Raw genomic sequence first — 18,827 nt, forward strand, 5'->3', positions numbered from 1 at the left:
AGAAAAGGACTTTCATTTATGTTACTAAATGCAGTCACATCACAGACTGTCTCCTAAAATCAGCTTTTAAAAACAATAATAAATATTTCATACCATATGCTGAGAATATCATGGGCTCTAATCTCATAAAGAAAACAGAAACACATGGAAATTCCTTGCTCAGTACTCTGTGGAAAGAAACTGTAAAGCAGAACTCAGAGGGGTGGATAGGAGTTGCAATGTACAAGCACAATGCAAAGGCCACTGTTAAATAAACAGAAATCTTGTGCATTAGGACTCAAACTGTGCTCAGAATTCAGGCCACCACCAATCTGAGGCCACCAGCAGTTTAGATCTATTAATTCTTCTGGTTTGCATTCCAAGTACCATTTCAAAGGACAATTCTGCATTTCAAGTAAAACAAGGTATAATGTTTACACCCTCACAGTGTAACAATGAAAGGAAGGAAAAAAAAGAACAATGGAAATTCTCAATTTTCTCCATAATCCTGGCACACACTTCTGCCTAAAAACTTCTCTTTAAACCTTCTCAATCAAGATTTCCAGCTCACAAAACATAAAAATGAACAGCTCAAGACACACTAAGCAATGGAGCACAACTGGTACTCAGATAAGGTCATTCTGCCATGATGGGCTGACTTCTCCTCATCCCAAAAATCCATGCTCCCAGTCCAACAGCAGCTGGAAGTAACAACAGTGACCTTTAAATTTCAGGACAATAAAATCCAGCTACAGCAGGCAGTAGAACAGCAAAGGCAAAAATCTGAGAGCACATATGGGAGAGATGATCTGTGCCTAAAGGCTACACAAATTCATAACTCCCACTTCTTTTTTAAACATTCCCATGAATGGATTTGAAGAAGTTGCTTAAGCTCAGTTTTTGTCAGAGCCTGTGCACCTCAGTGCCTTCAGGGAGCTACTGATGCATGTGCACATGTTAGCAAAGCACAGGCATGGCCAGATGCCTCCTTCCAACCACCCCACAGAAGCAGAGTCTGCAAAAGGAATTGCTTCCCAGAATCCATTAATTTAGAGCATTCACCTCAGAAGCTGCTGCCTACACTGAAGCATCCCAAAGGTGCATTTAAACACTGGCAATCTCTTTCAGAAGTCTCAGCTGGATCCTATAGATATTTCCTGGTGTACTTGTGAACACCTAGGCTTTACTCCTTACCTACACTTATTGGAAAACAGACTTAAGAAAGTATCTTACTAAAGAGTTGTGGATGAAAACTTTCAGTAAGAGATTGTGGAAGAGCAACAGTCAACTTAAAATGTCCCATGTGCTCAACTTTTACTCAGTTAACAAAAAAATCTGGCAAGAAATTAGACCAACAAGAGTACCACAGTTAAAAGCTTTTAACCCAATGGAAAAATCCAATCACAATTTGTAGCCTTATTACTAGCTGGTGCCTATCAGAGAGGAATATAATCAGGAATACACTCCAATCACCCAGTTCTGATGACACAGCAGCAGCCTTGACAAAATGACTCCAGTTCTTTTGCAGATGGTGATGCTTTTAACTTCAGTCACCCATGGCCCCGCCACAAGGCAGCAGCAGAGCCAGAACAAAGCCAGGCCTGGCTCTTGACTGCCAGGCCTGCAGCTCCAGGACTTTATGGCAGGATGTCCTGCAAGTCCCCTGAGAGCCACACACCAAAATCTTCATTTCCCATCACTGCTCAGCACAGGGGACAGCACAGAACCAGGTGTGCTCCACCACTGGCACAGACTCCTGCTCTCCCAGCCCTTCCCCTCAGCCTCCTACCTGCACTGCTGCTCACCCTGCCCTCTCCTCAGGGCATCCTCCCACATTTCCTGGGCATGCTCTTCTTCTTCAAACCCACCTTCAGAGGCTGCTTTTGCCCAATGTGCAGTAACTATCTTTAATGAATTATAATTAATACAATTATCTCTGTATATGAAGGGTAACACTCAAGCCAGATGAGGGACCCTCTGGTGTCAGATGAGGGACCCTCTGACCCTACTTTAATCCTCCTGCTATTCCTCAGTTTCCTTGCTCTTCTTGCTTCTCTCCAGTCTGTTCTGACACCAAATCCTCTGCCAGCCCCTGTAACCCCAGCACAGCCATGAGCTCTGTGCCAGAAGGCAGCTGCACAGCCTGGGCAGAACCCCACTGGCTTCAGCAATGCCCTGCTGCAAACTCAATTGCTTAATTACACTGCACACACAATTACTTAATTACAAAGGAAACTGGCACTGCTATTACAGGATCCCTTTTCTGAAGCACCTCTTGGTGCTGAAATTACAAATTGTGATTTAAGTTGGTGGTTTAAGTGCTTGTTGGTTATCGGACAGAAGAACAATTTAGAATGGGCTGGTAGTAGAGTAGTTATGTGCAAAAAGGAACATAAAATTGTGATTTCAAGGGTGACAATGTTTCTTTAATCCCTTAAGAGCTGTTTAGTTCACTGTCTGGCTTGAATATAATGAATCAGGAACCATTTTTCCAGGTTTCTCATCAGGTAATTATGGAAACAGAATAGAACTTTAATTATGAGAAAAAACACAGATAGTTCTATTGTGATCTTCCACAGCATTGCTGTTTCTTAGAAGTAAACATATTGTGCAAGCTGGAAAGAAACCATTGATTAAAATAATCAAAAGCCCGACTAGAAGAAGCGTGGACGTGCTTTTCTTTGTAAAAACCAAAACATTGTATCTGACTAGAGATAAAATAGTTGGAGTATTTGAATTACCTCTTCCAAAGCCCACTTTAATTTTTCCTCACAGATTCATTTAATTAAATCTACTATTACAGGGTGGGTTTTTTCATTTTACATACACTATACAAAAGCTTGGTGTACTCTGGGAAATCTAAGAGATTAGAAAATCTTACCAATGGTTTTTTATCTTGATTTCTTCCCAGTCATTTTCAGCTGAAGCAACTTGCTTAAGATGCTGTTTCTAAGTGCAACTTCCAAATAGTGGAAGTTACAGGTAACTGAAAAGCAGAAAAACTTTTCAGTTCCTCCCCTGAAAAGCTGAAATATCATTAAAACAAGGTGTCAGCAGCTGCTCCTTCTCTCCTTCCTCCCAGGCTCACTTTCTCTTGTTCACTGAGATTATTCCAACTCCAATGAAAACAGGGAGGAAAAAGCCCCACAGAACGCTAGGGGGACAAAACTGTACAAAGGATAAAGGAGTTGAGCAGCATTGAGAGGAGACCTATTTGTAAAAGAGATTATGGATGCAAAAGTGCTCCTTTTGTCACGAGGGAAAATAAAGGCACAAAAGGTCCCTCGATGAGCAAACATAATGAAACCTGCCAAGATGAGTGATAAAATCATAGAAAGAAAAATTATACAGGTCTCCAGGACACTGGCAGAATTCATTGTAAAACACTTTTTCCTGCTTCCTGAAGTTTGTACTTTTAAAATTTAAATGAAAAGCTTGCCTGAGGATGGTGCAGCATTGGTATTTCGTCTCATATCTTCCAGGACAGTATCTCCTCTCTGTTCTGTCAAAGGACTGAATAAAACAAACAGCATTCAGGGCTTCCCAGAACTTCATGCCACAAAGGAAAACCTGAGTGCAGTGTCCCAGCCCAGCTCCAGCAGCTGCAGGGAGACCATTCCTGGCAGCACCTGCATGGCCACAGAGAGGACATTGGCTCATACCAAGGGGAGATGCTGGTTTTTCCATGCTAAAGTGAAAACTCTACTGAGGTTTTAAAGGTATTGACAAGTGAAATGCTGCTAAAAGGCAAAGGAGCCAAGAGGACATGAAGAACTCATGGAAAAAAATAAAAAGGATTCAGTAGATAAGCATAGATTTAATAAATTCTAGTATGTCCTCATTCTTTTATGTGTGAAAGAAAGTCTGAAAAGGCTCTGGTGCTATTAAATAATTGTGTTTCTTATCTCAGAGTGAACATTTCATCTTTTATGTACATACAAAGAAACCCCCACCTGTTTTCCTTTTTAGAGGATGGAACAGGCAGCTTAGATGGCAATTTTAATTGAATGTGTTCGGGCTGTTGCACAAGAACACTGATGTGTAGACCTGTGGCTGGGAAGAAAAGACTTTTCCTAACCACCTACACCTTGACTTCATTACAAACATCCCTGCTGGTTCTCACAACTTAGCTCCAAGGTTGATACTTGCAACATGTCTAGAGGCAGGAATTGGGAAGCAGCAATGCAAATTCCAGTGGAATTCAGTATGGTAATTGCTATTTCTCAGTCCCACTCCCCATGGGGCTGAGATACCTGGTGAAATACTAGAATGACCAATAGTTCTTTTCTCTGTGTGTCTGTGTGCATTTCTCAACACACATGTATCACTGCACATACAATGGCTAGAAATGAAATTGATTGTCAAACATGTCACACATGTTAATCCCTGTACAGGAAAAAAAGAGAAGTGTGGTTATGTTTGCAACCACTGCCAGAACAGAGAATCACAGCCTCATACAACTTCGAGAGCTCCAGTGACAGGGAAGATGATGAGAGCAGGCCAGAAAAAGGGTGCAAGATCTGGCATGAGCCTAATGTGTGCTCTAACAAAGCACTCGGTTCTCTGCATTTTAATGCAAAGGATTTGTAATGTGTTGTAGTGGGTTAAAATACAAGACAAAAAGAGTCAGCTGAAATGTGTCACTTCAAATACAGTCATGAACACAGTGTCCCTAGAAAGGAGGCTGGAGCTAATGCTAAAGCCAAGCCCTGATTCTGGCTCTCAGTGCACCCCACAAAGGCACAGGGAGGATCCACACCACTCTCACACGTGCAGGCAGTGCTGGCTCTGACCCTCAGCCCAGAGCAGAATCTCACTGGAAGCATTGCAGGCATTAAAAATCTCCAGTGCAAGGCTGAAATTACAGGAATTACCTAACAAAGCATGCAGAGACTGCATATTAAACCAGTCTAAATCGTGATCCTAATCCTAAAGGAAGCAGGATGGAGTGTCATGAGACCCTTATTAAAACTGCAAAAGCTTTCAGTGGGAGGGAATGAAAACAGGATCCTACAACTGCAGGAATGGAGAAAGAGAGGAAAAATACCCATCAAATAAAAGGTGATAGAACAAGGAAACACAGTTTCAATATAAAGTTCATTATGACACCAAAATGCAGAAGCTATTTTAATGTCAGTAATGTTAAGATAAAGTAATTTGATATTTGCTTATTTTCCTCACACCATCATTTCCTCACACCATCATTCACCCATTTAAAAAAGGGCTGATGTGAAAAGGGCTGTCTGTGCTCTTGTACTGCAATACTACTTCATTCAGTTAAAACATTTTAGTCTGCAAATTATGTTTTGCCTTTTTCCCAGAAATTATTTCCTTTTCACATCAGCCATAACAGTTAAACAACTGTGATTCCTGCATCCTTCCCTCAATAAACAAACAAAAGGATAAATATAAAAATCAGGTAATCTGAATTTCAGAAAGCAGGTAAGCAAGAGAATGGAAAAGACAAAAGCACCAAGCAATGAAAAGCTACTTGAGATTTCTGAAAAACTTTTATGTTTTTAGTAGTTCAATATTTATAGCCTGTTAAATAATTACACGTACAAGAGCTTCATACACTCAACTTTAATTTCCCTGCTATTCTCTCCTATTGAAATAACTGCATGATTAATTGTAGCCATAAAAAGGCAGCATCCAACTCTTTTATGACCACTCTTGTCTATAAACTGCATGAACCCATTAGACCAATAGGGAGAATGTTTAAATGCTGGTATTTAAACTTTGTAGCTGTCAACAACAAGCGAAATCTCCAGATTGATCTGGGGGATGGAAACACTGCAAATGTCCAAGCAGACAATGCTACAGAAAAAAGTGACTCCCTCACAAGATAACACTGATAAAAAACAGAACATGACAAACACCAGACCAGACCCAGTAGGTTTTTTCACTTAGTTTTCCTACAGAACTTGGTCAGCCCTCTGCAAAGGTCACTGCTGAGACAAGCTCAAAATGCATTCCCATAAAGGAAAACCACATTTTGTGTAGGTATTACTTAAAACTTTTCAGCACTGGTAGAATTGCAGCACAATCATTACAAATCCTAAATTCATTTACATCTTTAGGTAAGTAAAATGCTGAGATCACCAAAGCCATGTAATCATCATCAAAAAGGAGATGTAATTCACTGCCCACAAGCCACAGACAAAGTTATCCCACTACTGGAGATAAACTGCTCAGCTTTGAGTTTGCTGAATTTCCTTTGATGTAAAAAGAGTAATTTCACGCTCCAAGAAAAGGAACAGGATGCCAGAAGAGCTGGATTTGGTTCCTTATTCTGTCACAGACTTCTCTTGTTGGTCCCTGAGGATCCTCTGGGATATTGAGGTCGGCTCAGGGCTGCTCATCAGGACACACCTGGAGGCAGCCCAGGCAGGGGCAGGGGATCCAGAGGCACTTGGGAAGCACTGGGCTGACATGGGAGGGTCCAAGCAAGGTCCTTTTGTGAGAATTTGAAGAATCACCTACATTTAGAATAACAGGGAGTGTAAGCCACCATGACCAGAGAACTACAGGTCTGCTGACAGAGCTCAAAAAGTCTTGTCCATCTCTACTGGTAAACACTCCCATGGAAAAGGAGTTCTCAGGAGCCTGGAACCCTCTGCAAAGTAAACCTGGGAGCTAAGTGGCATCTTAAAACCAGAGAAATGAATTATTGTCCAAGTTATATTTTGGATGTGATAAAGCTCTGACAGGGGTGAATGAACAAGGCAAAACCTGCATCCTTGATTGCAGAATTGCATCATTGCCAATTATCTGACAAAGTAATCTGAAATGAGAGACCACAAACATGGAGAGGTTGGGGGACCAGCACTTGTTTGGCCAAGAGAAGAGAAGGTTAAAGGAAGATGTCATTGCTGCCTTCAACTCCAGAATGGGAGGGAACAGTGAGGATGGAGCCAGACTGTTCTTGGAGGTGCCCAGTGACAGGATGGGAGGTGACAGACACATGCTGCAGCAAAGGAAAGTCTGGCAAAGGGATTTTTTTCCATTAATAGAGGTGGTCAGACATGAGGACAGGGGTCCAGTCTGAGCAAAGAATTGGACTAGATGACTGCCAAAGGTCCAAATTATTCCATGACTTCATGGAGAGATGATCATGGCGGTTTTCATTTTACTTTGTCTCAATAAATTTGATCACATTGACAAATCAAAGCTTTCATCACTAGCTCTACAAAGCAGTCTGGGCATCTGGAAAATGAGACTGCCACTTTTGTGCCTTGTCTCTGGGAGGATCCTGTGGCTCTAGAAGTGTTTCCACATCCAGCCCCTTGTCCTATATCTGCTTTACAGATGGGGTCCTCAGCTGCTGCCATTCAGCAGTGCTCCCAGAGGCCCAGCAGGGGCAGTGCCAGGGGGACAGGGCTGTATTTCATGCTGGCTGGGGCCAGTTGGTGCAGTTGGAGTGTTGTTAAAATGCACACCTGTACATCTGGCATTAACATCACCGTATTCAATTCCCTAAGTGATCCCTAACAGATTATTCCAACAGAACAGTCTTTAATTTACATGTTCCACTGCATTTGCAATGCCCCAGCATCTTATCACATTTATACCAACAGATCTGCTCTTAACCTTGGGGAAAAAAGAAAAAAAAAATTAAAAAATAAAAGGAAAAAAAAAAAGGTTTCTTTACTGCCCCAGGTCCCAAAACTGGGTATCTGGCTGTGCCTGGCTGATTTGGCCTAGTTTTTTCTTTTGCTACTTGAATTCAATGGCCCAGTGTATGTGATGCCCTGAAAGGAACACTCCACCCTTCTCCAGGAAAAATTCTCCAAGGGCAGGGAACAGTTTATTAAGTCCTTTTCCACAAAAGCACAGTAATGTCACCAAACCCACTCAGTCATGCAGGAGATCTGCATCAAAGAAGAATAATAGAGACATAATATCCTTTGGGCTGAGCAGAGAGCTGGGAGAGGATTGTGCATTTGGGGGTGAACGATACCATCAATGCTACCAACAAGAGCATTTTATATTTGGGCAACTTAATAGGAAATGAGGGCAGAACTGACCAGCACTGAGAGATCAGCACACACAGCAGCAGCACACAGAGTGCCTGGGACCATGGAAAATACCCATTAAAAATATAACTGTCAAGTTTGGATACATCTTCCTGAAGCACTCATGACATGTACTTCAAAATAAGAAAGAAGTGCCTGAACTGGTGCTGTATTTCAAACCAGCATTCAGGGTTTGATTTTATATTCCTCTTCCATTTTAAAATCTATTTCCAGAACTGCTGCTTATTAAACCTGCCCTATTAAATCATTCCCCTATTAAATGCAGTATGAATTAGGTTTCCCAGTCTCTTTTACTTCCTCTTAACATCCTACACTCTAACACCCTGTACCTTTCTGTACAATAATTTCTGCTCTTAACCAGGAGAATGTCACATATCTGAAAAAGAAATAAGTGGTGAGTTTATGCTCTCTGCATTCCTCGATCTCATTATATATACAATGTCCTAAGGCAAGAGTTTGCCAGCTCAGATTTTCACTTGCTCTATCCCTTTGTGTTCCCATCACTGTTACTGACTCTTAGCATTTGTTTTTATTTTTCTCTTGAGATTTTAATTTTCTTTTGCCTAAGTCACTGATTAAATAACCTAAATTCTTCAGAGGGAAATTTAAAATTTCCTGCTTGTATAAAAACCAGAATGATTCAGTACCTGTGCTGGAACATCATTAGGTGCATAACATACATTTTGCTGGAGGTCTCTGGTAGCTCAGTCAGAAAAATGACTCCCCTTCCCCCTCTCTCAGCTCCAAGAAGCTGGGTAAGGAAAAGGTGAGGAATCTTTCCATCCTCATAAGCAGAGCCTGTGAATATCAGCAGTGGCTGCACCACAGCCCCAGGGCATCACCAAGCCATGCTGGGCTGCTTTTGGTGGCAGTAATGAAAAACAGGGCCAGGACTCTGCATATGGTGGGCTCTCTAGTGTAGAGTACATGTGAGCTACCAAAAATCTTCTGCCAGTGACCTGTCTTGCAGAAAAATGAAGAAATATAACCAGCTTCTTATTTACAATGAGCCATTTCAAAACAATAGCCTGGGTAACCATCTCCTCTGAAATGAATCAAACTAATCAACCTTCACCTAGAACCAGAACCCACAACAGGGCTGAGGATTCAATGGGACTCATGAGATGCCCTTATAGCCACCACTCCCAGACACATTCAGTAATAATTGCATGAACAGCAGAAAAGTGCAGACATCACAGGTCCAGCAGAAATCAGGCCAGCTGTGATGCCATCTCACCAATCCAACAGGACACAGGTCATGCTGTCCTGAGCACCTGGGAATGGCTAATGTCCCTACAGAGCATAGTTAGGTACAAAGCTGAGAACTTCAGTGATTGGGGAAACAGAAAAACCAAAGTACAATGTTGGTTCTGTAAAAAAAAAAACAAAACCAAAAAAAGCCCTCCAAAAACCAAACCAAACCCCAGAAACTTACCTTCAGCCAAGCATAAGAAACAACAACTCTAACTACCAATAAGAGAGCACAAACTGTATTTAAAAACACACCACAAAAGCATTCAGAAAATAAAAAGCCATTTAGCAGGTGGCTAGGTGCTGAGAGGAACAGCCTTGTTTTCACCACATTCTAAGCTGGAAGTACTCCTAAAATGCAACAGTCAGCATTATTAATTCTCTTAAACTCCCTGGATTGACTGGACTGTGGACAATGTCCCAGTGCTGCATTAACTGAGGAATAACCCCAGATCCTGGCAGAGGTGCTGGCAATTATGGGCCTGTCTGAGAGCCATTGATTTTATAAAGCAGTTTGATCTCAACAGAGGTGAGAAATCTCTTCTTTCCCAACCTGCCCCTTCCCTAGGGAAGCTCTGCAGGGCAGGCCCCTCCACAGGGCTGTGCTGCATTTCTAAGCAGGAAAATGAGACAATCACAGGCCCTGCAGTCACCCCTTGACACAGGAAGAAAGTCCAGCCTTGATTCCATCAGGGGGAAAGAAAATGGGACTGGAGAGAAGTATCATACAGGAATGCCCATCTATACATTCTGCCTGTCACTACATTTTCTGTCACTACAGCCTCATCTTAAATAACATTTACAAAGATGAAGAGTCAGGCTTTTTACAGTAATGGGCCAAATGACAAGGAAATACCAACGTTCTTTAATAGAACAAGAACAAACTTCTTCCTGTGTTGCAGGAAGATGTTTCATGGGTTATCTATTTTTCTGAACTGAAGAACCACCAGAGAAACACAGACTTGGGTCTCTTAGAAAGTTTCAAGTAGGAGGAAAAAAATATTTTAAAAAACCCACAAAAATCTGAACAAATTCCTTTTCTCTGAGGACAGCAGTCCCGTATGGTAACAATCTGAGGCTCAGGTCAAGTTTCTTTTGTGATACTTAGGATTTAAGGCTGATTTCCCCAGAGGATGAAATAAGTGGGGGGAAAATGAAAGGTGAAATGGGTAGAAAAGGGATGGAAGATGATTAACAGAAACCATCAGGGATCTCAGTGCTGCCTGGCCTATCCACAGCTTGTGCTGTGGCCTCTGACACGAGATTTGCAGGCAGAGACTGCAGCAAATGAAGCTGCTTAGTTATTCAGCCCCCCTCCAGACAATCAGGTAGTGGAAGTAGCATTAATGAGGCAGCTTTTAACTAAGGAGGATGCAGGGTGAAAGACCAAGCAATACAGTACATAAATATGTTAATGTACTTATTGAGGTAATTTTTTCTGTAGCCTGTATGCGGCTGCAAAAATGATTCAATTCATTTTATGCAAGAGAAGTGCATTCATCTCCCTTAATTAGGGAGAAAGTGGGACTGGTACTAGGATTAAAAATAAAAGTATGGTTGATTTTGAAGTCCTCTATGTACCCCATTCTGGCAAGATCTGATAAAATACTTCCTCCAACACTGCTTCTGACTCATGGGAATATTTGTGAAGTACATGACTGGAAATTCAATAGAATGGCCTGTACTAGTTTCTTGCTCTGGCAAGAACAGATCTGCAGATATAAGTAAGAACAAAAATATTAGTCTACATATTAGTATTTTCATTAAAATATCCCTGGGATTCCCTTCAACTCAATATGAGACAACTCTTCACAGCTCTAGAACAATGGAGCACAAATGGGCCTCCTCAAAAGGCCATTATAAAATGCACTACATGAAAATCAAGAATATTTTTTTACTTACTGGGTTTTTAAAGGGTGTTACCTGCAGTAACACTTACTCTTAGCTTTAGTTATTTTACATTCCTCATCTTTCATCTGCTGCATTTTTCATTTTTTCTCAGAGGAAAAATAAAAAATGAAGATTGAGCAATGCAGTTACATTGCAAAATAACAGAAGTGCTGTCTGCAGTGATGATAAATCCCAATATGTTACCATGCAAAACACCAAATCTGAGTTTCCAAAAAGCCTGATCCCAGGTGAGTGTGACACTTCTCCACTGCTGCTGATCATGAGCCTGACAAACAGCTCAAGATGTTTACAATTCCCTTGCAGACAGAAATCCAGACTAGACAGCACTGCCTGTATCACAGTCTGGAAAACAGGTACATTTGAAAGTTTGTAAACTGTGTGATTTGAATGACCTGAATATTTTGTGTCTGTAAATTCTGTTCCAGCACAAGCATAAACTGACAGATCATCCTGCAAGTGCTGGGAATAACAGCTTAGTTTCTCTGTGCTGTGATGGCAGAACATGTCTGGAAACACCACTGTGAGCTACTCACTGCATGCTGCCTCTGATTCATCCGACCCGTCGGGACACTCTTCCTCCCCATCACATTTCCACCTGGCTGGGATGCAGTGCCCATTGTCACAAGTGAAATCTGACTCAGCACAAGTTTTCTTTGCTGCAAGAAAAGAAGAAAGTACTTGGCATGAATACAAACAGTGCAGAACATCTCCACTGCACCCAACCCCACCAAGGATGATAAGGATTGCCCTGTGCTAAGAGGATTGATTTCACATTCAACATTGCTTCTTCATGACAGTCCCACATATCTCATAGATGGGTGTTTCTTCTCACTAGAACGCTTACCCCTCCATTATTTGATGAGGATTCCCCCTTCATGTCTTTTTCCAGCCATTCAAAAAACAGGGATGTTCCCTTTCAAGAAAATTTTCTAAGGGTTTTACTATAAAAAGCTTCTGCCTTCATGGAACTGAAAGCATGCTGCATGATTTACAGACAGGCAAGACAAACAAGTATCACCTTTCGAGTACTATAATCTAAATAATAATGTTTCTATCTGAGCCATCTATTCATGGCTTGTTAGTACATCTGTCACCACAGCAGATGATCATAAAGCACTCCTTCAAACACTAACATTCATTTCATTAAATGTCAACCACTCCACGCTCTTTGCTTTGCTTGCATTAATCTAGGGCTTGAAAAAGATGCAAGACATGAACTCAAGCAATTAATTGGTCTATTCCTCTGTGCCAGCGGTGCAGCACCATGAGCTCTGCAATTCCAGTCAGCACCTTCCCACTGCGGCAGAAAGAGAAAATTCCACTTAAACTGGGCCCCTTCAGGCTGAGGCCTCGGTGTTGGTGTGGCACCTCTCACTCACTGCTTTGGCAGTGGTGACTTCAGTGCCTTTTCTGCTGAGTCCTGAGCCAGGGCTGGGGCTCAGTGTCAGCACACTGAAGTGAAATGCTCTCTGGCTAACTGGGATCTACCTTTGGTAGCCATCAATGGCACAGGAAGTGCTGCAGGGAGATTTGTCTCTTCCCCCTGCAAAGCTGCTCACAACCTAATAGGATCACAGGAAAATTCAGGTAATGAAGGACCTCAGGAGGTCACCACGTCCAACCTCCTGCTCAAGACAGGCTCAGCTCTGAGGTCAGACCAGGCTGTTCTGTGTTTTATCCAGGCTGGTAGGAAAAAAACCCCAAGATGGAGCCAGCACAACCTCCCTGGGCAACTCATTCCATATCTTAGCTGCCCTCACATCACAGTGAGACCTGGGCTTGCCAAGCCATTCTCTCTTACAAGTCATGTGCACACACATTGCTACATCAATACTTCCTCCAGCAAACATTTTCAAAGCATTAAGCACAACAAATAAGCCTCTGGGGTTTGATCTTTTACTTTCCTTTCTTGTTTTCCTACATGAGCTGCTGTCAGGAAGGGAGTCATGTTAAATATCACTCTCGTGCCCACACAGGAAACATGGAGCATTTCTGTGTGAGATGCTGGAGAGACTTCCATGGCTGAAATAAAGCACTCATTTTCTAACACACAAAACATGCAGCTTCCCTGAGCAGACACCCAGCAGGAAAACACTGCAAAGCACCACTAAGCAGCTGTGCAATCTCTCAGGATGCACTTTTCAAAGAGAACATACATTTACTCCCCTTCTGCTGCTAAATGAACCAGCTTCTGGAGAATGAGGGAGGGGAAAATGGACAACTTTCAATTTTCTCTTCAGCCATTCAGAAACATATTATGGACTAATATAGGACAGAAAAACCATTTCCATAAAAACCAGGAGTTTTACAAGACACCAGTCATACTAAGGATAGGCTCATCCAAAGACATTGTACATCTGTTATCAGAGGGAAAAGACTTTCTCCTGAATAACTCCTTTCAGAAATCCAAAGCTTGTGAAACTGGCTATTGCACATCACTGCTGGGGTATTTAAGGCAAGTTGTAATGAATCTGGTGTATTTAATGGCCAGAAATGCTGACACTGATAGGATACCCATGCACAGCTGAAGTGAGAGCACTCTCCTGCTGGCTGGGAAGCTCACTGGGTAAAATGTTATATCTGCTCTTAGGGGAAGGTTGTGGCATCTAGAAATGAAACCAGCACAGCTCCGTCCAGAAAGGAGAGACCAGTGTAATACTGGAGACATTAGAAACTCAATTTTTAAAATGTGCTCCCTCCCTTCAGCAGAATGAAGCTGGCCACAACCACCCAGCAGCAGTGGCCAAGTCCAGAAGTGTCACCGTGTCCCCATGCCCTCCTGAAGGTCCAACAGTCCCATGACAAAAATCAGCAGGATAGAAAAGTGTTTGGTTTTTGTTTGAATTTAAATTGTCTAATCTCTTCAAGGAACAGGATTAAGAGAGGCGGAGCTCAAATCTTTTCTACAATTCTTATTTTTACTTCTGCTGTTTAATTTTTTCTTTTTATTAATTATATTTTAAATATTATATTTTATTTGCAATTATTTTTTATTACTATTACTTTCCACCATGGGGTGAGAGCTCTGCAGACTGTCTCAATTCAAATAAATCCAATTTCTGTTGCAAACAGCAACCCAGATTATTCAAACTGCAAGAATATTGAAGCACTGTCTCATTTCTCACCTCTAATACAAGACTGGAATGACTTTATTTCCAACCAGATTTACCTTCTGGCGCTCAATCCTCATGTCTCTGGGATCACAATGCAGGCAGGGAGCAGTTAATTAAAATATCAGCTCTCTGCTTTTCCCTTCCTTTTTCTTTTTGAAGTTTGATAACCCTTTTTATTAATCTCCCATGTTATACACCTTCATTCTATCAATAATTCATTCAGACTCAGACCATAAATTGCCAGCGGTGCATTAAAATGTAAAATAAATAAATACATCCCTTTTAGACAATGGGGAGGACAGGAGTTCATTTTACAGCTTCACCTGGCTCAGAAATAGTCAAGCAGAATTAATTGTCCCCCTGAGATGCATTTCCTTTGCCGTAAGCAGCGCAGGCAGCCCTGCTCACGTCTCCTCCAGATGAACACAAACAAACAGGAGCGAGCAGCCCCAGCACCCCCGAGCCTCTGCTCCTGGGGGGCAGACCATGGCTGGAAGGAGAAGAGAGAGGCTCCAAAGCCTTTCATCCCCTGCCCTGCCCGGTGCACAGGGACCCCACAGAGCCTGCCTGCCCCTCCTTGGGCTCCTGCTCCATTTGCTTCAGTTCCTGCTCTTCCTTTCCCACGTGTGCAGGGGGACAGATCTGGCACAGCTCCACGGGCTCCTGTGTGAGCACGGCTCAGCTCCCACAGGGAATGGGCCCTGCCTTGGGCAGCTCTCCAAAGGAGCCCTTAGTTAGAACCAGCCATTCCTGCTTCTCTCCTCCCAGCAAGGAAGGCAAGGGAAGAGGGAAAGGTGGCTTCAATTTTACCCAGCAGTGACAGAAAAATACCCTAACACGCTGAATTTTAAATAAAACTGCATCAAACCCAACATGGCCCCTCATTTTCCAAAACGTCCTTTTCCGTTCCATTACTCACATCTCTCATCCTGACCTGCAAGCAAGGATTCAGGGGTCATCCCTGCAGCAAATTAAAAGCAGAGAACCCAGAGAGAGTGGTGTAGAACATGAACATTTACTGAGTGATTTCATAAAAAAGCAGTGACTGGGACATGTTTAATTAGATTGGAGGGAATAAATATACACTGAAAGGAACAAGCCTTGTAGTGGCTAGGAGCAGGGACTGGATGACATAAATGTGGCTTCCAATTTTCAAAAATACATCTGAAAGATCAAGTCCCTGACCCTTACCTGAGCAAGGTATCTGAATCTAATGGAAAAGTCCAGAACTTATTTCTTTTTCCTCTTTCTGATAAAAGCCAACATCCTCCCACTGCCCTCAGTCACTTCATTTAACCTCACTTAACTTTTGCCTCAGTTTTAGAGGCTTTACAAGGCAGGTACATCTTTCCAGTTACTGCTTATAAGACACCAGGCCCTCCATGGTTCAATTTGCAATTCACACCCTGTTTATTCCTATTTTGCACATCTTTAATATTAAGCAATACTTAACTCTAAAATAGTTTCATTTCTTGCTACTCCTGATTTCTCCAAACCAGCAGCTGAAAAGCAGAATGAACACATTTCCTCTTTTATCAACAGTTCAATGCAGCAGTAATGTAAAAGCAGAGAAAAAAAGCATATTTTCTTACTACAATGTGCCTGTAAAGGACACTTGAAAATGAGGATTTGTTTGTTTCTGTGTGAGACAAGGAAACCTACATAGTTCTAACATCTAAACACAGGATTTTTAGACAAAAGGGTTTTGTTCAAACTCTGGGTTGTGTATCCAGACAGAAAACCAAGCCAGTGAGAGCATCGTGGAGTTAACCCACAAAGACCCTGCACACCCTGCCCTCTCCCCATTTCCTCCCCTCAGTAACTCTTGGCCAGCTTCCACCAGTTCTAAAAGAGAGGAAAGATGTGGAAAATAAGTTTATTCCCAAGTTTCATAAAATTGGGAGCTGAATAGAGAACAGTCAAAGTCATAGCTTCACAGAAGGACATAAGGGCAGAAAGCGGCCACAGGGCTGATCTGCTCTGGCCAGTCAGACCCTGCATCTCATCCCAAGGTGGGTTTATGGCAGAGGGAAGGTGGCAATTAGGGATTAAAAACCCCAGACACCAAACTCATTGCAAACTGGTTTAATTTGTTCCACTACCCTCATTCCTTTACGTAGATCCTGCTCCTATTTTAATTTCTCCATCAACACCAGACTTCCCACCAAACTGTGTATCTGTTCTCATTTGCAGCCAATATTCAGTCTTCTAGCAGAAAACAGTTTCACCCAAGCTGCTGTAAAAATGTAACAAAATACAGTAAAAAACCATACAATGAAAGTTTTGCTGTGGTCCTTCTGCAGCAATAAAATAGGATGTGAAAATGGGAGATGATGGTAGGCCAGAGACACTGAAATTCAGAAAACAGGGTTTCATTTCCTGCTGGGGAACTTCAGTGGCAGCTTTGATCAGTGGTTTATCAGAGCCCTGACCAGGCTCCATATGAGAAGAAGAGCAGCAGCATTGCAGGAGTTGAGGAGTTTAAGCACAGCCCATCACAGCACTCTGCCCTGAGAGGTGCCAAGCCCCTCAGGGTAATGGGACAGGAGCCAGCTCCTCCCAGAACAAAGCACATCATTATTGTGGGTCACTCTGCACCTCCTCAGGACCTCCACCAACCCAGGCTCACAGGGAGCCAAACACACCCCAGCTCTATCACTGCCTTGGCCCAGGAGGTTTTCTGCTCCCCTGATAAAGGTGAGGGCTGTGCTCAAGATTCAGCTTGAGAAAGCTTCTGGGCTACACAGAACTCAACTGCAAACAGTTGTTTTCAGTTTAGAACCTCAGTCAGCTCCTGAATCACAAACAGCCACCAGGACATTGCAAATGCCACTCCCAAACAGACATTCCCAGAAACAGAAGAAAACAATTAACAAAAATTTAATTCAAAGTTATGCTCACCACAAACTTGATACATACTCCCAAACTCAGAAAACACTTGGAGGAGGAGACTGAGCCTTAACCACAGACTTTGACAGCATCCCTGCCCTTCAAAAAGAATCTGTGCTATTGATCCCCAATCCTTTGATCAGGTTTTGTACCCCAAGGATGTCTTAGCTGTCCTTACGGTGATCTGAAAATCCCAACTTACATCTGCAGCCCGAGTCCTCCCAGCTGCTGCTGTTATTTTGCAAAGGAGGAAATGTCCCAGGGAATGTGGACAACCCGCCCTGGAGTGGTTTCCTGCTCCCAGCAGGTGCTGCACTCCCTGCTTTAGGCATCCAAACACCTTGTGCTGGGAGCCTGACCCCTCACAGCACCTCTGCCAAATCCTGGCATGGGAATCCCAGCAATGTGCTGGTCTGCAGCTATAAAATGGCAACACAGAAGATTCCAGAGTCGAAATATCAGGAAATCCTAGTGGATGTGGATCGTCAAGTCCTTTAAATTTCATACAGCTAAGGACACCTTGAAGTAATGAAAGGGAATATTTAACCATTCTCTGAATTGGGCCACTTCTTTTGACTCTGCCATCTCAGCAGGCAATTACTTTTATAAAGCAAGATTAATCAGATCCCCTCAAAGAGCAGTGCTCGGGCACAGACCATGGTCCCTTTGATACTCCACATGAAACACATTCTAAAGAAACTTCTCCCCAAGACCCCCTGAAACAGCCCCAGAAAACAATGCCCCATTGACAGAAGCCCAGTCAGAGGCTCTGGGGCAGCCTGAAGCTGCTGCTCAAGGAACCAAAACATGCAGCTCAGATCAATCAAATCAAACCAATGACTTGAAAAGAAGAAAAAGAGATGTCACCTGTGATTTTTCATTAGTATCAAAGGTACCCACTTTTGAGTATTTAAAATGGTAATAAGTATAAGCCTCCTATTTAGAATTATTTAAATCCGTTTTCACGTTTAATATTGAATTTAATGTAAGGGAAATGGCAGAACCTAATTGAAACCTATGGAAAGCAGAATGCTGAAACAACATACTGTTCTCATGTATGAAATTAAAGTGACTTTAACTTACAAATACAGGCCCTTCTTCCTAAATTTACTCACATAAATCAGGTAAAACTGAACAATATTTTTTCCACAACCTGTCCTCAGGTTGCTGTTGTCATTTCAGTCTTTAAGAAGGGGCTGTATGCTCAAAGGTTGCTCTATTTTTTACCAAACATATACATTGGTCTAATGACTTCTCCCTACAAACCATGTTTCACCAATAGCAAAAGCAGGATTTCTCTTCTTCCCAGAAGAGAAATCAAAGACAAAATTCCATTTGGACTGGTGTGCTCCTTGGAGGGCATCAGAGGTCTGTCAAACATACTTGTTTGGTATTCAGGACAACTTCTCCTTGCAAGTTTGAAGGCTTAGCTGGGGCTCTGGGGCTTTGTCCTGGGGAGCTTCGCAGCTGGGAACAGCCCAGGCAGAAAGCTCAAGTGCTGCCTCACTCCCTTCAGAGGAACATGCCCCACACTCCTTCAGGCAAGGCTCCCTCCAACATCTGCTCCCTCCATTTTTTTAAAATCCACTCATAAATCATAAGTCATTTTTTAAGCTCTACAAACCCAGGTTTTCTGACAACTTCCTCA

At 42.5% G+C, this 18,827-nt stretch overlaps 1 protein-coding gene across 2 annotated transcripts in view; it reads right to left on the reverse strand.

Annotated features, from left to right (window-relative positions):
- Nucleotides 1-18,827, reverse strand: part of LRP8 (LDL receptor related protein 8) — a 170,965-nt gene that overhangs the window by 54,015 nt on the left and 98,123 nt on the right. For both annotated transcript variants that reach the window (XM_064719297.1, XM_064719295.1), the window contains exon 3: nt 11,711-11,833. In XM_064719297.1, coding sequence (XP_064575367.1) covers nt 11,711-11,833 — 123 coding nt within the window. The remainder of the gene's footprint in view (nt 1-11,710; nt 11,834-18,827) is intronic.

This window comes from Zonotrichia leucophrys, chromosome 8 (assembly GCF_028769735.1).
Source record: "Zonotrichia leucophrys gambelii isolate GWCS_2022_RI chromosome 8, RI_Zleu_2.0, whole genome shotgun sequence".
Lineage (NCBI taxonomy): Eukaryota > Metazoa > Chordata > Aves > Passeriformes > Passerellidae > Zonotrichia > Zonotrichia leucophrys.